Here is a 17748-nt window from a genome sequence, read left to right as displayed (position 1 = left end):
GAGTAGACTGTTGGGCCTTCTTGGTGATGAAGGTAAAACAGCTGGATTTCACTAAACTACAGCCATTATATTCATGAACTTATATTTATTATTGAGTTGAGGCCAAATATTGATGTGAGTGGAACTTAACAATGTTTGATTACACATCCTCAGTCTTTCATCAAGTTAAAAAATGCAGCTTTTCCTTTTTAGTAGGACTATTCAAACAGTAATTTATTTCTGTAGTAGTCTACTCACCACTCTTCCCAAACTTACATAGGATGTAGAATTGTGTTAGAATTGCAACAATCAGTCGATTAATCGATTGACAAAAAATTAATCAGCAACTATTTTCATAATAGATTCATTGTTTTGAGTCATGTTTTTAAAAAAAATGTGATTGACATTTTTCACAATTTTAGATCAAACAACTAATTGATTATTCAAGAAAATAATCCACAGATGTATTGATAATGAAAATATTTGGATGTATTCTGGAATGTTTATGCTAGCCTAGTGTCTGACCTCTCTATTACTGTCCACATCAACCAGTAGGAGAAACAGTTGACCAATCAGTGTTTTGTAGACAGGATTAAGATCTCATCCTAGCTAGCTAGCTACATTGATGAAAAATCAAACAAACAATTCAACAAAAATGCATACAGGCATGGATCAGATACGTGCAGGTGCGCAGGTTGTTGTAAGGACAAAATAAGCACTGAAACTCAATAGTTTTTAGCTCGTCATAGCCCTAAAAAAACATTAAATTACTGGTTTCTAGCAACCTCTGCCTCAACGTCGCTATTAACTAAAAACATCACTTCTGATTTGGACAAAATAAGCACTGTTTCCAACAAAGCATTGGCTTAAATTAACATAATTTCACACAATGAATTATGTTATATTGGATGGCAATTCCTTTGTACACTCATTAAGGATTACTCATAGTAAACATAAGGTGATTGTGTGGGTCCATGAGCAACATATAAAATGCATGTAAAAAGTGGCTTTGTGTTGTATTAGCTACAGCTATGTCGAAAAATATACAGTATGTCTAGAATAAACTACTTTGTGTAATTTGCTGTGCTTTCACCTAATCTCTGCATGAAGAGTTAAAATAAGTAATTAAACTGGCCTATTAATTCCTCCAAACTTCTTGCTGGTTATTCTGCACCTCTGGGAAAATGCTGGGAGCTGCAGGATGGGCTATTTTTAATCAATGAAAAGATAGATTCACTGAACTGAGCAGCAGAGGAAAAAAATGTAGGTTAGTGCCTTGAATACAAAGCGAGCCTCATCCTCTGTGTCTTAAGACTTATTCTCAGTAATATATATATATATATAAAAAAGATGAAAATCTTGCCAGTTTTTTCCTTCTCTTACTCATGTCACCAGTTCCCAGCTTTGTTGAATCCCATCCAACAGCAGTTTATCACTGTTCACACTGACATTTCAAATGATGGAGAGAAACAAATAATTGCATCTGAGCTGGGCATAAAACCTGCCAAATTAATGTCCTTTTTTTTTTCCTGACACGCCAGGAAAGGGACGAGCCTCTGCAAAGCTGAGCATAAATCTTTCACAACTAGGCCACTGGCACTATGACAGAGTTTTATGAATGCTATCTGGACATTTATGCATTTTCCTCTCCTCCCATATTCGTGCCAGTTTGCCGTGGGACAGAGTGTGGGAAACTAGTGGTGCCACTTGTGCTGGGGGTATTGTTCTGCCAGTGGTGTCGTTGACGTATGATGTCTGCATACACCCTTAATGCTCACTTCCTGACCTCACAGCCTACAGATACACAAACTAAACAGATACAAAGTGTTGATAACAGCATTTTATTAGTGTCTTTATGCATTGTTGGCGTCTGCAAGTAGTCTATAACATAATAATAAATAACCATTTCGAGAGGAGGAGAATGTGTCTTTATTAAGGGTTGTGTTTGTTGGAAGAATGGAAATCACCACATGAAGGTCTCTTACTCTCCCTCCACATCTTACTCTTTCATCATCATCATTATCATCTCCCACCTGCCATCCTGCAGTGGCCACACACTGGCAGGATTATAGCAGATGATTATCAGCCAATAAATGAATCACTCAGGCCCAGCCAGCTAGTGTAATAGCTTCACGCATGATTGTTCAACCTTGCACTGTGATGGATGGGCACTAGGATGAAAAAAAAAGAAAACAGATCACCATCTCCACGTGTTCAGTCACCTCATGTGGTGCAGTACAATACACTCCCTACTGGAATGACCATTGAGGTGAAATTCATGGGATTTTTTATCCCTAACCAGCTGTTGTGTTCAGTGGGAATAAAGCCACGAACATTGTTTTCCTGCCAACTGCAACACCGCATGGAACTAGGACATCATATTATATAGATTACAAATTGTGCCACGCCACATGTGCAGTATGAGTGTGGCACCTTGAGCGTGCACACACACACACACACAAAACCTTTAATCAGATTACTTGTTGACCCCTGACCTCTGTGCATGCCTCAGAAACTCTATGCACTCTATGATCACTTTCTAATCCCTTTAGTATTGGATTAACATGGAGGTTACCCGGACCCTGACACCCACCCACTCATACACACCACCTCTCTTATAATACACTGCTGCTTCTCCCAGCACCACTGCTTGTGAGACTGAATCTAAATGAAGAAGAAATCAATAATTGGTTGCAGATGGGATGTGAGCCTCCTCCCCCTCCAATATTAATTGTTTTGAGAAGTCAGAAAAACGGAGGAAAATCAATGCTTTATATTTATTGTCAGTGAATCAAGTGTCAAGCATTTGTTCTTGACTTTTTCAGGTCAAGTCTTAATTAATGCTTGCAGAGCTAAACTATGAATTAAGAGAGAATATACTGATGGATGGCTTTAGATAACTTCACAATTCTTCATGGTGTCACTTTATTTGTCTGGATTATTCCTTTGTTTATTATCTGCAGATAATACAGATACAGATCTGACTAAAAGCTTAAAAACTGAATATATTCAGTTTGCAGTTATATAAAATCCTTAAATCTTCTTATTTGAGAGGCTGGATCCTGGTGTTTTTTTCCTGGAAAAAAATACTTGAGATTAAATGATTGATTGACTATCAAAATGTTTGCTAATAGTTTTCTGCTGTCAACTGCAGTTTCATTTTCCTTACCAATGTATTGTGATCCTTATGTCTGTAGAGTCTAAAGGACCCTAAAGGACCCTACAAGGTGCTGTTTTGGGATTGTTGAGAAAAAAATGACCAATTATTAGAGGTATTTGTTGAAATCTGTGGTTGTCAGTCGATTAAGAGCTTTAGAATCTGCTTGTTTCAATGAAAGCCTATCACAAGTTCACACAAAAGACCAAAATTTAGACCAAAATTCTAATTCTAAGCTAGCTTTTTATGTCGCTGAATGATTCTCCATGCATTTATCATGAAAACTGCCAGACTGTTACAAAGATTCGCTGCTATGTCACAGCATCAATAGGGACCTTTACTCTGTTTTGACAGTCTTCCGTAACTCTTCTCAAGAACGGGTTTGAAAATAAACAATGATTCAATCAGACTTAACGGTGGCTGCTTTGTAATCATATTGCACCTCAGTGGCTCCATTTTAACACGTTTGCTGCTGTGCTGCTGTGATATGGATTTGTTTTTCCTGTCAGTGTGGAGGATTTTTTTCTTCTCATAGAGTCTTAATCATCTGCGTTCCTGTTACTCCTGCACAAAGCCAGCAGCATCAGTGGCATGTTTACTTCAGCGGTGCGCCAGGCCTAGATTAGCATTGTGTGAATAGGCCTGTCTGCCGCAGCTCTCAGTCTGTGTGCTTAATTAGCACTCAGATTGCACAGTAAGAGGATGGAAATTTAATAGATCTTGGCAAGACAAGGGGAACTGAACAGAGCTTCCTAGCAAAGGAGAGCAGATGCAGTAAAGGGAGATAGTAAAGATAAAAAGAGAGAGAGATGAGCAGTGAAGAAGAAAGTAAAGTTGAGGGAAGAAAGATGCATGGATGACATAAGAGGATAAAATGATAACTTCATAAATGCTAGAAATTGAGATAAAAGAATGAGAGAAAAGACTGCTGGGAGTGGGTTGCTGCTATAAAACATAATGGATTCAAACAGATGAAAAAACAAAAAGGAAAGTGAACAAAGGGGTAATGATATGTATGAAATAATGTCCAGGCCAGTATCCATTAACAATGCTGTTTTTACAATGATTGGCTTATCCATCTCATTACTGCTATCAGGGAGCAGTAGGATGCACTCTGGAACAAAAGGTTGTAATTCAGCCAGTCCTGATTACGTTAAGTGATGGCAGTTTATATTGCAGATGTTTATTAGAGTGGAGAGAGCTGGCCAGTGTACGTGCTGCAGACGACCTGGCTGGCTGACAGCCCAAATATTTAAAACAAACTCAAGTGCGGTGTTTTGCAATGCTGGTAATATTGCTGCTTTCGTAAAATAAAGCACACAAAAAGTGAACATTTAAACAGTTAAAAGGTTGGTTTATTCAATGAGGAAGACTGTAATGTACTGTGGTGTGGTGCAGTGTGTCTGTGTGAGCACAAACATGTCATCGTGAATCTGTAAACTGAACTTTACGAGGATGCAGTTGAGGAAACGAGTCGTTTTATAGAATGGCATTTCTGGCAATTCAAGTTTCTAGCTGAGATGGAGTTAAGATCTCCCCATGGCCCCTCTGCCTCATGAGAGTTGATTAGGGGAGTAATCACTGGGGCGGTAATGACTGAAACTTAAGCTGAAGTATTGGGTAAATAACTTAATGTATTTGGTCAAGAGGCCAGAGAAGTTTTATTAGAAAAATGCAGTGATGTTCTGCACTAATGTCTACAGAGAAACATGCACATCCAGTATACAAACACACACTTGAGTATACTGTTGGAAATTTGGCTTGGAATAAATACAATGCAAACAGCTGCAAAATCATGTTGAATCCATTCCCACTTGCTGTATTTTTGGATGACAGTGTTTCAATATCTGGTTTAGTCGAGTACTTGATGGGTTTTACTTAGATTCACCTCGCCTGGCAATAGAAAATAATAGCAATAATAATAAACTGTATTTATATAGCACCTTTTATATCATGCAGTTTAAAGCGCTTTACAAGAGAAACAATAGAAATCAGTAACAAGGGTATTAAAAACTGGAGACATAATAAGCAAAATGCAAAAATCCTAAATCCTAAAGAGATGTTAAAAAAAGAGGATATTACCAGTAATAAAAACAAGTTGATAATGGTAAAATCTTAAGATATAAAAAGCATAAAATAAGAATGAGAAATTTAAAAGTAGTGTCAAGTAGTAAAAATTATATTAAAAAAGGTGGAATTCATTAAAAGCAAGCTGTTTCTTAAAACTATCAGCAGAGTTTGTTGTTTATTCCAAACCTTTGGTGAATAATAACAGAAAGCTGCTTCAGTATACTTTTTATACTTTGTAATAAATTTTCAGTGCATTGTTCAAACCAGCACTAATCAACCTAATAGAATGGTTTGGAACATACTCAGATAAAGAATCTGGAAGGTATGAAGGTGCAAAACCATTTAGAGCCTCATAAACAAATAAAAGAGTTTTTAAAATTAATCCTAATCTGGTGGAATATGTCATATTTTCCTGTTTTTTGTTCAAATTCTGGCTGCTCTGAATGCCATTTTATCTCTTTCATATTTTTACATATTTAATGTGTATTGGCTTACTGTCACTAAAAGAGGCCTACAGCACGGCAGCTACAGCACAGCAGCTAGAGCACAGCAGCTAGAGCACATGAAAAAGAAAATCACTGGTGGTGAGATCACTGTTTGGGAGGCGGTGGAGAGCTTCATTTGCATATTGAAAAGACACATACCCAAACACTGAAAGAAGGCCAATTTTCTCTACACTAAAAGCAGTGGACAGGTGAAAGAAGAACTCACCCCCACCACAAATGGACCCCACTGCCCCTCAACCCCCGAAAAAAATCCTACCCACTAATGTCTCTTTTCAGCCCATGATGGAAAGCCCCCCAATTTTAACACCCCCCCCCCCCCCCTCACAAAAAAAAGAAAATTGAAAAGACCAAACCCGTCCTGTACTTTGAGGATTGTGAATAGAGTGCCCCGCCGCCTGCCTGCCTGCCCCACATACGGTGGCTGAATACAAAAGACCCCCTCTGTAAGAGCAATCACTACGGGAGACCACTCTATCTGCACCCGCTGCAACGACAGGCCTCAATGAAGCCATCACACACTCTCGCACATGTGCACATACTCACATAAACAAGAACACAGACACCCTGCATGTAACCCTGTTTATTTCTCGAACCCTTAAAAAAGGCACACACACACACACACACACACACACACACACACACACACACACACACACATACACACACAGGCAAACACTGGTACTTACAGCCCATTCCCAAACCCTCATGGCTAATGCATTCCTTTCATCCTGCAGCACCAGGCAGGAACAGGAGGGAGATGAGTGGTTGGCACTGATTTGAATATTTAAATTATTTATCACCGAAGTGTATTGAGACCCAAGACATGGCAAGGGACACGAGGGAGCTGGGTGAGCATGAATCTAGTCATGTTTGGATTTGATTGTGTGCTGTTGCATGAGGTGACTGAAAAACAAAAAAGCCAAAAAAAAGGGGGGGGGGCACAGTTGTTTTGATGGGCACATTGATGGACACATTATGTATTCTGTTTCAGTAATGAATCAAAACTTTTTTATATGAATTTCACAGAGTCCTTTGTAGTAATGTGAGATAGCTATATTGTATATACACTCAAGACATCAGCATAAACATAGCATCAATAAAACTTTCAGTGTTGATAATCATTACATTTCAATATGTTTATAGCTTTTGTAACCTGAGTCCTTTCACCATCATATCATACTTGGCACTGTACTGCGACTGTAAAACATTGTATAAATAATAGCCCACTGAGGAACTACAGTACAGTGAAAGAGGAAAAGGTTTGTAAACTGAATGATGTAATTCCACTTTGGCTTACGTCTTGTTGTAACTCAGAGCCTGAGAAACACGCGCTCGCCTTTCCCCGACACAGAACAATGCTGGGAAACATAGGAATTCATGATAGCTCACGCGATGACAGAGTTGTAGGCTCAAAGGAAGAAACATTCAAATTAAGAATAATGTAATGAGCAGTTATCGCTTTGACACCACTTCTACATGCTTGTGTGCCCTTTTTTAATTTTTTAATTTTTTATTTTCCTCTTTTTTTTTGTCCCATTGTCAATATTTTTTTTCTTTTACCTTGCTTGCTCTCATGCTAAGTACAGGCTCGCAGTGCAGTTTCCCTCCCTCCCTTTTCTTTATGCTCTCCGCACTAAGTAACAATCTCTAGACAAAGGAAGTCCTTGGCTGGCCCCCTGTCGCTGTCCTCTTTCCTCTCTGGTGCTCCATGCTCAGACACAGAAACAGTGCTAATGACAATCAACAGCTCTGAAAATAGACTTGCGCCATTGATCCGGTGTGATGAAACTCTAGGAAAAAAGTTGAAGACATTCATTCTCACATCACCCAAGTTTGCAAGTCGGAACATGTGCTAGCAGCAAAATTGGATGCTGTAGTTTTTGATGTTTCGAGGCCATAGTTTCCTCCTGTGGTGTCTTTCTTGTCACGACACGGTTTCTTTTATAATGATCATTTTTTGCATTAACTGTAAGTTGATTTAGAATTAAAATAAAGTTCCTCGTTTACTCCAGCACTTGAATCAGCTGCTAGCTCGTTAGGTGGAATTGCCTGCAGCTGAGTGTAGTTTTTATAAAGCGCTTTTTCCAAGAGTCACCAGTGTTTAAATAGCTGGCCCAGACTTGACAATGCAAAATCAACTGTAATACTATTGTATTTGATCAACTTATGTGACTGTGAAGCTTATGAATCAAACATTGTATATTGTGTTTGTTCAAATAAGTTAAAACATAAAACCAAAAAGACTTTCCCTGACCCTCAGCTTTCCCTTTGTTTAGTCAGCGTGTGTTAGATTTGTAACTGATATGAGAAACTGGTGAGGTCATGTCTCTGAATCAGTCAACACCCTGATAGAACATGGAAAAAGAGTCAAATCTTAATACAATTAAATATAATTATAGGAAAATGAATCAGTTTTCTGTTTTCATGTATTGTTTATCCTCTCTGTATGTTTTGTCTGTGCACTAAAAATGCTTGATTAAAAAAAAAATGAATCAATGAGAGTGACATGGAGCTGAAAGGTGATTTAAAGCTTGAAATAGTAAAAATGCAATGCTTTGACATGATTACAAAAATAGGAGCTATGCTAACATTGTATCAGCTCCATCCACACTCAAAATAATGTCATCCAAATTAGGCAAAAATACAGCAGTGATGATATTGTTTATACACACATATCTCTTTATACTTTGTAACTTTAAAATGATATTCACTCAGTGGCATTTAAGATGTTTATTATTGATGACAGCAGCTGAGGGGTGTGTGACTCCGGTGTTAGCTCCAGCTAGGTTGAGAGGTGAGAGTCTGAATAAATAATAAATCCCCTTTTTAATTCCAAAAGTTTAGAAAATAAACTCTGATCTTGGCTCTGGATCAGAGCAGGATCCAATGTGAGTCTGAGTGTTTATTCCTCAAGAAGATGAGACAGCAGCAACACAGGAGGACTCTACTCCAGCTCTGTTTCCAGCACTTTCCTCCAGAGCCCACTCAGCAGCTGTCTAAAGCAAGCAGGTGCTCCATCTGCCAGTCCAGCCCTGCGATATATGTCAATGTTGTGATGTGGATTTTTATATGATTGGTTTGTGGGATTAGTTATGTAATAAATGTTTGAGCATAACCATGCCCAATTCAAACCCAATATCAGAAAGGTTTACAAAGACTTAAATGACAATATTTCAAATTTGGATTGAAACTAATTTCTAAAACTTTAAGATGCTTACTATTATGTACAATAGACCCAACATGACATAATTAGAGGGCTGTTTTGGATTTGGGTTTGCAATGCCTTTAAAATAATTTCAGTTTAATGCAATACTGGAGTCTGCTGCCTGTTCATTAGGTGACATTGCCTACAGCTGAGTATAGCTTCTATAAAGCCCTAAAGCCACAGTTTGTTCCACTCGGCAGGCTAATGACAACACTGACTGTCTTTTATCTACCATCTTACAGCTGAGACAATTATTCAAACAGTGTCCTTTTTAAAGTACAGTATTTTGCAAATGTTAAGTGAAAACACAGGCTTCATTATTATACTATAAGTGTAGTCTTACTTATTAACTTTGCATGGGAAACAATACTTTCAAATCGAGCCAGTTTTTCCTTGTGACCCGTTCCTTTTCATTCTGTTTTATCAGTGTGTGCGTTTGCTTTCTCCATGACTGCTGTCTAGCTTCAGGAAAATCCAATTTACAATAATAATATATTTTTTGATTGACAGCATGTTGTTTGTATGTGAGCTACATCTCTGATTGAACAAAATATTTTTTTAATAGTACGCTTGTGTTTGATTCTCCCAGTCGGCTCTGAGTTGTTTGAGCAGCCATCCCATTCATCACTCTTAATCCCTGCGGCGGACCTCATTTGCTGTAGTCTGTGAGTGTACACGAATGCAGCTCGTGTCCCCAGTAATGATCCGCTAATTATGAGAATCCGCAGCAGCCTTGGGGGGTGGGCAACCACCTGTCCTTGAGCAGGTACCAGTGACATATGTACATGCTGCGTGTGTGTGTGAAACTAACAATGCCACACATGTCTATTTAATCACACACTCTGTGGCCTGTTTATTATATTTGGAGTCCTTGTTAAGTTTGTTCATTAAATTTCACTTATGAGTGGATCATCAGCGAGATGGAAAAGCTATCCTGCATAAGATGATGCTGTGTGAACTAGTTTTTTTTTTTAAACTAGTTCAGTTTATAATGTTTTAATCAGTGATGTGGCACTATTGTTACAAGACTGCAGACACAGAGCATCAGACAAGTGACTGCCTCAGGTGGAAAGAAAAGCTGAACCTAAAATATATTTTGCTTTTACAGTATAATGTTAGATTCATATATGCTATAGCTCTATTGATACAAGGACAAACGATATTGTGGAAATAGATAAGACAGTGAGAGAGAGAAGAGGAAACAAGCACCGGAGCTACCATATGGTACATCCCTGTGGTTAAGCAGCATCGAGTAGTGTCCAGTGATGGCTGGAGTGGTGTCTGTGGCAGATGCACCACAACAGAGACAGAGTTGAAAACTGCAACAAACTTCACAATATTGAGATTCCTTTGGATAAATGCTGTGATTCCACTTACACTGATCGAGAACATTTTGAACCTCAGGTGGACAGAAAAGCTGAATCTTAGCACAAAAAAACCCAACTAGCTTTACAATACAATGTCAGATCTGGAGATGTGCAGTATTGAAGAAGAAGTGACTAGAGCTATGTTACAGCTGTAGCCGCTGCAGGCGGAGCAGCTTTGCAGCATTGACTGGTGAGGATTGTCAGAAAGAATGGAAACAAAACCAAATCTCACAAAACTTCGCAGTACTTTGATAAACCTGATCTTGTTTTCTGACAGATTATTATAGTGGACTTTGCCAACTCTGAAGACAGATCAGCACGATGGTGACTGTGTGTTACTGTAACAGCACAGTTAGGTCCCAGTTCGTCATCGTCCATAGCGATAAAAGCAACAACATTTGCAGTGTTTCACCCCTGTATCTATGATTGTCTCTCAAATAAAGCTGAAATGGAGACTGCAGACTCAGAGGTTTTTTGACTGTCCACTGGCAATAATGTGGTCTGGCAGCCTGGCTGTGCAGCTCTCGGTAGGTTTGCAATGATCCACATAACGGACTCCAGTGTGCCGTTTTTGTTTTATGATCAGGCACAACGGTATGATATAACCAGATTCGATGAGGAAAAACGTTTTGTAAATGAAAATAAGCATCAGTAAAGAGATAATGCAGAGCTCTCCTAAATTTGTCTCTTCTAACTGGCCACTCCACTGGGAAATGTATTGGCCAGCTGCGTTCCATAAACACAACATACCAGTCAGTAGCTGATAGGATGGGACTGTGCTTAATGTATTCTGGTTGTTGTGGGATTTCCCCTGATGATAATGTACAGTCTTTTTCTCAGTTTTCTTTACTCATACATTTTTTACTCATCAATTTTGAAAATAATTGTACATTTCTACTAGCCTACATATGTATATATTACCTAGAAATCATTTTTACAGGTGAAATTCCTCTCTAATACACCACAGTGTGTATGCTGTGTACAACAATAATGAGAGTATATTTAAAAAAAGAAAAATAGAGTTGAAATATAATTAAAAATAAACACAAAACCAATCCAAATTTCCCTCCTTTTGAATTTGAATGATTTCATAAGAATTGTGCTTGAGAGTAATTTATTTCCTCTCCTTTCTACAGCCGAGCCATCAAGACCAACCAGGACCTTCTTCCTGAGACTCCCTGGACCAATATCCTTTATGATGACTTCTGGGGCACCCTGCTCACTCACAGCGGCAGCCACAAGTCATTCCGACCACTCTGCACCCTCTCCTTCCGCCTCAATTACACCCTACATGGCCTGCGTCCCTGGGGCTACCACCTGGTGAATGTGGTTCTGCATGGGCTCGTCACAGCCGTCTTCACGGCCCTCAGTCGCCCGCTCCTGGGTGGAGGACTGTGGAGCCTGCTGGCGGGTCTCCTTTTTGCTTCACACCCAGTGCACACTGAAGCAGTTGCCGGCGTGGTGGGAAGGGCAGATGTTGGCGCTGCATTGTTTTTCTTGCTGTCTCTTCTCTGCTATGCGAGACACTGCACACTTCGAGCAGACCCCTGCAGGACCTTTCAGGCCCAGGGCTGTGGCGGCAGCTCTGTCACCTGCTGCTGGGGCTGGATGCTGGGCAGCCTGTGGTGTGCAGCAGCCAGTATGCTGTGGAAGGAGCAGGGGGTGACTGTCCTGGCCGTGTCGGCTGTGTACGACCTCTTCATCTTCCAGAGGCTCAGATTTCGCCAGGCACTTCTCCTCTTGCTAGGAAAGGTAAATGAATGCACACTGCTGGGGCCTGTGTGTATGTGTGTGTGTGTGTGTATGTGTGTGTGCACTAGCTTTCATTTTGGTGTTGGTGTGTATCCCGCTTCCTCTTCCTTCCCTCAGAGGCAAACCTCAGCCAGGCAGCCAGCTGCTAATGGTTCCTGTACGTTGGAATAAGGTTTGTGTGTGTGACATGGTTTTGTTTATCTGGAAAGTGTGTGTTTGCTTTTCATTAGGAGTGTAATTAGGAAAGCTGTTTGCCTGCGCATACCACACAGTTGGTTCACAAAAAGAAAACTATTCCTATTTGTCATCCAAACAGGAAGAAACTATATGCAGAGGGGAAGTGTTCAGTTCCTGGTAACATTGCCACTAATGTTAACTTGCTGCAGTAAATAGACATACATGAATGGGAGCAAATCTAGATTAGGATCATGTGTGTTTGAACAGGAAAAACTATTTTCAGGGTTAGTTTTGTTTAGTTTAGTTTTTTCATTTCAAGGTGACAAAAGGTATGTGGAGAAAAACAATAACAAATTCTAATCCGGTAAATGATTTGTTCTTTTTGTTGCGTAAGCTGTCTAAACATACCCCTGCCTGTAAACACATACACACATTCACACAGTCACACACACGCTATGCCTCCTCTGCAGGACTCCATTTTCCCCCATCCAAACTCAAGTTATTTGAGGAGGACAACCTTGACGCAGTGACTCATCGGATTTGGGGAATCAGTGTTTGAGTGGAAAGCCTCTTCACACAGGCACTCTACACTTAATTAGAGAAACTGCTCCTTAGCCAACATGATGGCCATCGTAAAATACCTAACTAGCGTAATAAAAAGTCCCCTTGGGTTTACAGAGCAAGGAGAGTCTGGCTCTGAATGTGTGTGTGTGTGGAAATCTTTTTTAGTGGTTTCTTCTTGTGGAAACATCTATAAATACCTCTGTTTACTGCATGGTTTGTGATGTAACCTTGCATAGTACATCACAAACTTCCTATAGGACTTCCTATTCTATACAAACTTGTGGGCTTGCACTTCTGAACCACAGTATGCATGACGGTCTTATTTACCCTGCCAGCATCCAAATGAAAATGCGTGCAACCTATGAGTGTGCAAGGCTTAACAGTACCTGTGGGGCAGCCTCTCCAGAAGTCATTTCTGGCAGAATGATAACCCACAACTGTTATTGGAGGGCTTACAGTGAACGGCCCGCTGAGATCAGTGAGGGGGGAGAGAGAGCAGTTGTGATGTTTTCTTTCTCCTCAGCGCTTGGCAGGAATGACTCGCGCATGTGTGCTGCTCTGACCGCAAGACCTGAGCAGATGCAGAACAACACCTGTCTTTCAAATTGTATCCAGTCATCTCTTAAACTTTGTTAGATTATCTACACAAAGAAAGTGCATGCAACTCATGTGTTGATGGAGATAAACAAATATATAGTCATGAACGCAAACCAGAGACAGGAAAGAAGGATAACTCAACACATCACAAACTATGACATCACCTCTAGAAATCCAATTTTGCCTTATTTTTCTTTGGAAAAAGTTTGGGAAAATATTTTTATTCCACACTGTCTACCAACTCTTCTTTGAATGATATTTACATTGTGTGACATTGAAACCTGAGACCTGTTTTTGTATGGTTGCACCATTCAACCCAATGGAAATACTCTGCATGTCTTGTGCCTCATTTCATACACATTATACAACAAAATCCAGCCAACTCAAACAGCTGTCACAATCGCAAACCCTTACTTTCTAAATCTGTATATTCCATCCATCCATTTTCATTTATCCTCTAGAGGATCACAGGGGAGTTGGAGCCAATCTCAGCTGGACATAGGGAGAAAAGTGGGCCAGTCAATCACAGGCCAGATAGTATAGAGACAGACAACCATTCGCACTCACATTCACACATAAGGGCAATTTAGAGTCACCAATTAACCTAACCTTCATGCTTTTGGTCTGTGGGAGGAAGCCAGAGTACCTGGAGAGAACATGCATACTCCACACAGAAGGGCCCCAGCCAGCTGATGGGTTCAAACCCTGAACCTTCTCGCTGTGAGGTGATAGTACCAACCACTGCGCCATAGTGCCTTCCACTAATGGAAATTAGAGTAACCACTAAATGGCCCATTCTAACATTAAAAATTTAAACAATATTCTCAATCTCTGTCTTCAGTATCAGAATATTTCAGAGCTCGGTTGAGTTATAGCATGACAATTTAAAATCCTGAAATTATTCTAGCATACACAATACAAAAAGTAAATGTGATTTTCAAACAATCTGTTTTGCTCCTCGACATTTTTCAATTTGTAAACCTCAAAGCCAGCGGAAGAATACCAATTTCCAGCTGTACAACTAAAGATCTTGGGCTTCTAGGTAAGCGGACTGTAAAATATTTGAATCATGGCCAAATGCATACATAATATGCTAGGCATCTTTAGGACCTTGAATAGAATTGGAGGGGAAAAACAACGTCTGTGGGTTTTAACTAAAGCTTGGCTGCACAGCATGACCTTGTACTGACTGATCTGACTGGTGAGTGGGGTTGAAGAGGTTATGTGTGTTGAATTACCCACCTTTCTGCCACTGTTTTAACAAAAAATGAAGAAAAAAAAAAGATTTTTCTAATAAAATGCAATCCTTCTTAAAGTATTTGTATTATCAGGCATTTTTCTCCAGGCCCTGTATGAACAAAGAAAGTAGAGACATTGTCTTGGAAATGAAACCACAACCTGAAAAACATCTAGCACTACTTGCTCCAGTGTTTCAGTCTGTTGCATTACAATCTGAAAGATTTCATCACCTTCAGTGGTTGTCAGAAACCATAATGAAAAATCACATTTCCCTCTATATTTATCACACGGTGGAGCAGGGATGTCATCGGCAGCCTCCACCTCTTTGCCCAGACACAATAGCCCTGGCCAGCGTCCCTGTGCCAGCCGTCAGGTCCTGGTACCAATCCCCCCAGTGCCTCCCGCCACTGCCAACACATCTGGCTCATTTATCACTCTGGCAAATGCCCTCCTCTATTGCCCCAGTCACGGTTATCTTGGCAGGGAGCTCGTTATGTGCCGAGGCCAGCCACAGGGGCAATCACTTGCTCGATTATGAGCCAGACGTCTCGGCATTGACGCATGGGAACACAAAAGGCAGGAGGATATCGAGAGAGAATAAGCAAGAGAGAGGGAAACTATGCTCTCACTTCCTTTCCTTTATCTGTTCTTGATTTTTCTCACCTTCTGTGCCCTGAAAGCACTTTGGGAAGGAACGACTTGGCCTCTCCTGTATGATATTCTGCAACAGAGGCATAATAAGCCAATTTGGCGTTGCAATAAATGGTAGAAAAGCAGTAGAAAACATTTGTGGTGGAAAACAAAGCAGCGTTTTCTTTTTAATCAAAGTTTTTTTTAAATATTATTATTTCTGCCACAATGAATCAGAAGAATGAAAAATTTCCAGCATTGCATTACCTGACCGCTGCCTTACAGCGGCTGCAAACAATAAGGAAATGCAAATCAGCTGTTGTGTAGCGGAGGGGACAGCTGCGCTTCGACCAGCACTCCATTTCTTATCCTATTAAATCCCTAATCAGACTGAGATGAGATTTCAAATGAGACAAGGTAGGACAGAGGGAGAGTTAGAAAGTGACAGATGGAGACAAAGGAAGGTGTGCTTTTAGCATTGCAGTCTGTTGGGAAGAAACATTTAAAAGGCAAAATGAATCTTTTGCGCCAGGATCATGAGAATATAATGTCTTTGTTCTTTTTCAATGGGGAAAACATGCAGGTTGATGAATGAGGCACCAGGCTTTAGACAGGGAGCAAGGAAATAGTTAGCTTCTGTCGGTATTAGAAAAAGTAAAAATCTCTGCTAAGCCTGAAATAAACTGCGAAACCTTGGCAGGCAAGATTGGAATTAATTAAAAGGTGTTTGTTTAAATAATGAGCTGAGATTTTAATCGTTTACCTGATTGAATAACAAAGACAGCAGTGATCATCTCCTAACCCCTGTTTAAAAAGCTATAAATGAAAAGCTGGATTTGATGGAAGGACTTTTTCTCACTCTTAATCTTCCAATATCCATATCTTTGCATTTTCTAACGGTCACTTCAGTGCTTGCATCTGGAACCAAATGAAAGACGACAAATAGTAACTTACTGTAGAGGCACATGGACAATGGAGGGATTTTATAGTATCCTTATCTGTGCGCAATTAAAGGTGTAACAGGCTCCTCATCTGTCTCAATGAGTGGAGGAGCCAGGCAGATTAAGTTCAGTGTAACCAGCTGACACCTTGATAGATATTGTGCCAATTATCGTCTAGTAGAAGCATTGGGCTGTGAAATGATGCACTCTGTTGCAAGTTCTGCTATATATTCATTAGATAGCTTGTATGCATGTTATTCATTGTTTTTGCACATCTAGACATTTTCATATTCTCATCTTTTCCAAATCTGATTCAGCAGGTCGTCTTAATTACACAAACCTGTCATAAATTGCTCGTTTGAAGCTGAGCGACCTGCTTACTCCTGCTATGTTCAAATACAGTATGTCTGTAAGCACTCTGTGGGCACAACCTCTGCAGGGCCTGTCACCTGTTACAAACAGAATGATATTGAAGGTAGTATTTATCTGATCGCCAATCAGCTTGACTACTGATTATATGTGGGCGAGGGAGAGCCATGAAAGTATTGAAAGTTTTCTCACTTACAGTCTAGAAATGTGATTCATACAAATGAATTCATCCATCTAAATGTTAACTGTTGTAATCAAAATGCTACAGTTACAGTTATACTTGTGGAGTTTATGTTTGACACTGACTGGTTGATTTGTATGTAGCACAAGAAAACCAAGTTGGATCACAAATCTGATTCCTATCATCCATACTTAGACTAATATTTGGAGTGAATAAAAGTGTATTAAATTGCAGCTTGATTGAATCTGGACACAAGACATTTTAAGTGACAAGTGTAAATGGGGCCTTAAATCACTTGCAAGTGGTTCCTGCATGACGTCCATTGTATTTTTGTACTTGGAACGTGTGTTTAAGCTGTTTCTAATGAGCCTCAATAGAACAAATTAATTGATGAAAGTCTTTCAATTAACTTTGTAAGAAATTGGGTCAGCGAAGCTAAATCAGATGACATCAAGAGCATTTAGGTCTTATGTTGTAAACGCCCTCTGACACTGATGTACACACATTATTCAAACATCAAGCTTTATAAATGTCAAGTTAAAACTGCTGACACCCTTCTTTTCATCAGCTGTCCACATGGACAGCGTGCAAAGCTTGAACCTCTGACCCATCTCACTATAGGTCTCTGTGCCAGTAGTAGCAAGGTTTCCATTTAGAGAACTACGGGGTAATTAGGTTACTTTATCAAAGTCAGCCCTCTCAATGCCAGCCATGTTGCTGTCTGATGACTTGTGTGAAATGTGCCAAGTCAGCAGAATCCAGAACACATTAGAGAGCTGGAAAAAGAACTGGATATATGCCTCATTGTACCTTTCAGCTCAAGTTAGCATTGCTACTAGTAATGCACCAGATATTAGCACTGCTGGATATGCGTTGCACAAATATACTGTGTCCAAAACTCAGAAGGCCTTTCCATGTACATGTCGGTGAGGAAGAGCTGTTCCACAGTAGTGTGATGTACTTCCCACTTCAACTTTAACTAAAGTTTTAGACTTTTCACCAAACCAAATTTAT

At 39.9% G+C, this 17748-nt stretch overlaps 1 protein-coding gene across 1 annotated transcript in view; it reads left to right on the top strand.

Annotated features, from left to right (window-relative positions):
* tmtc2a (transmembrane O-mannosyltransferase targeting cadherins 2a) overlaps nucleotides 1–17748 on the top strand; it is a 57959-nt gene that overhangs the window by 16658 nt on the left and 23553 nt on the right. The window contains exon 2 of the mRNA XM_053314067.1: nucleotides 11421–12036. Coding sequence (XP_053170042.1) covers nucleotides 11421–12036 — 616 coding nt within the window. The remainder of the gene's footprint in view (nucleotides 1–11420; nucleotides 12037–17748) is intronic.

The sequence above is a fragment of the Scomber japonicus genome, chromosome 23, assembly GCF_027409825.1.
Source record: "Scomber japonicus isolate fScoJap1 chromosome 23, fScoJap1.pri, whole genome shotgun sequence".
Classification (NCBI taxonomy): domain Eukaryota; kingdom Metazoa; phylum Chordata; class Actinopteri; order Scombriformes; family Scombridae; genus Scomber; species Scomber japonicus.
Note: the sequence above shows the minus strand (reverse complement) of the source record. Positions and strands in the feature narration are given on the sequence as shown.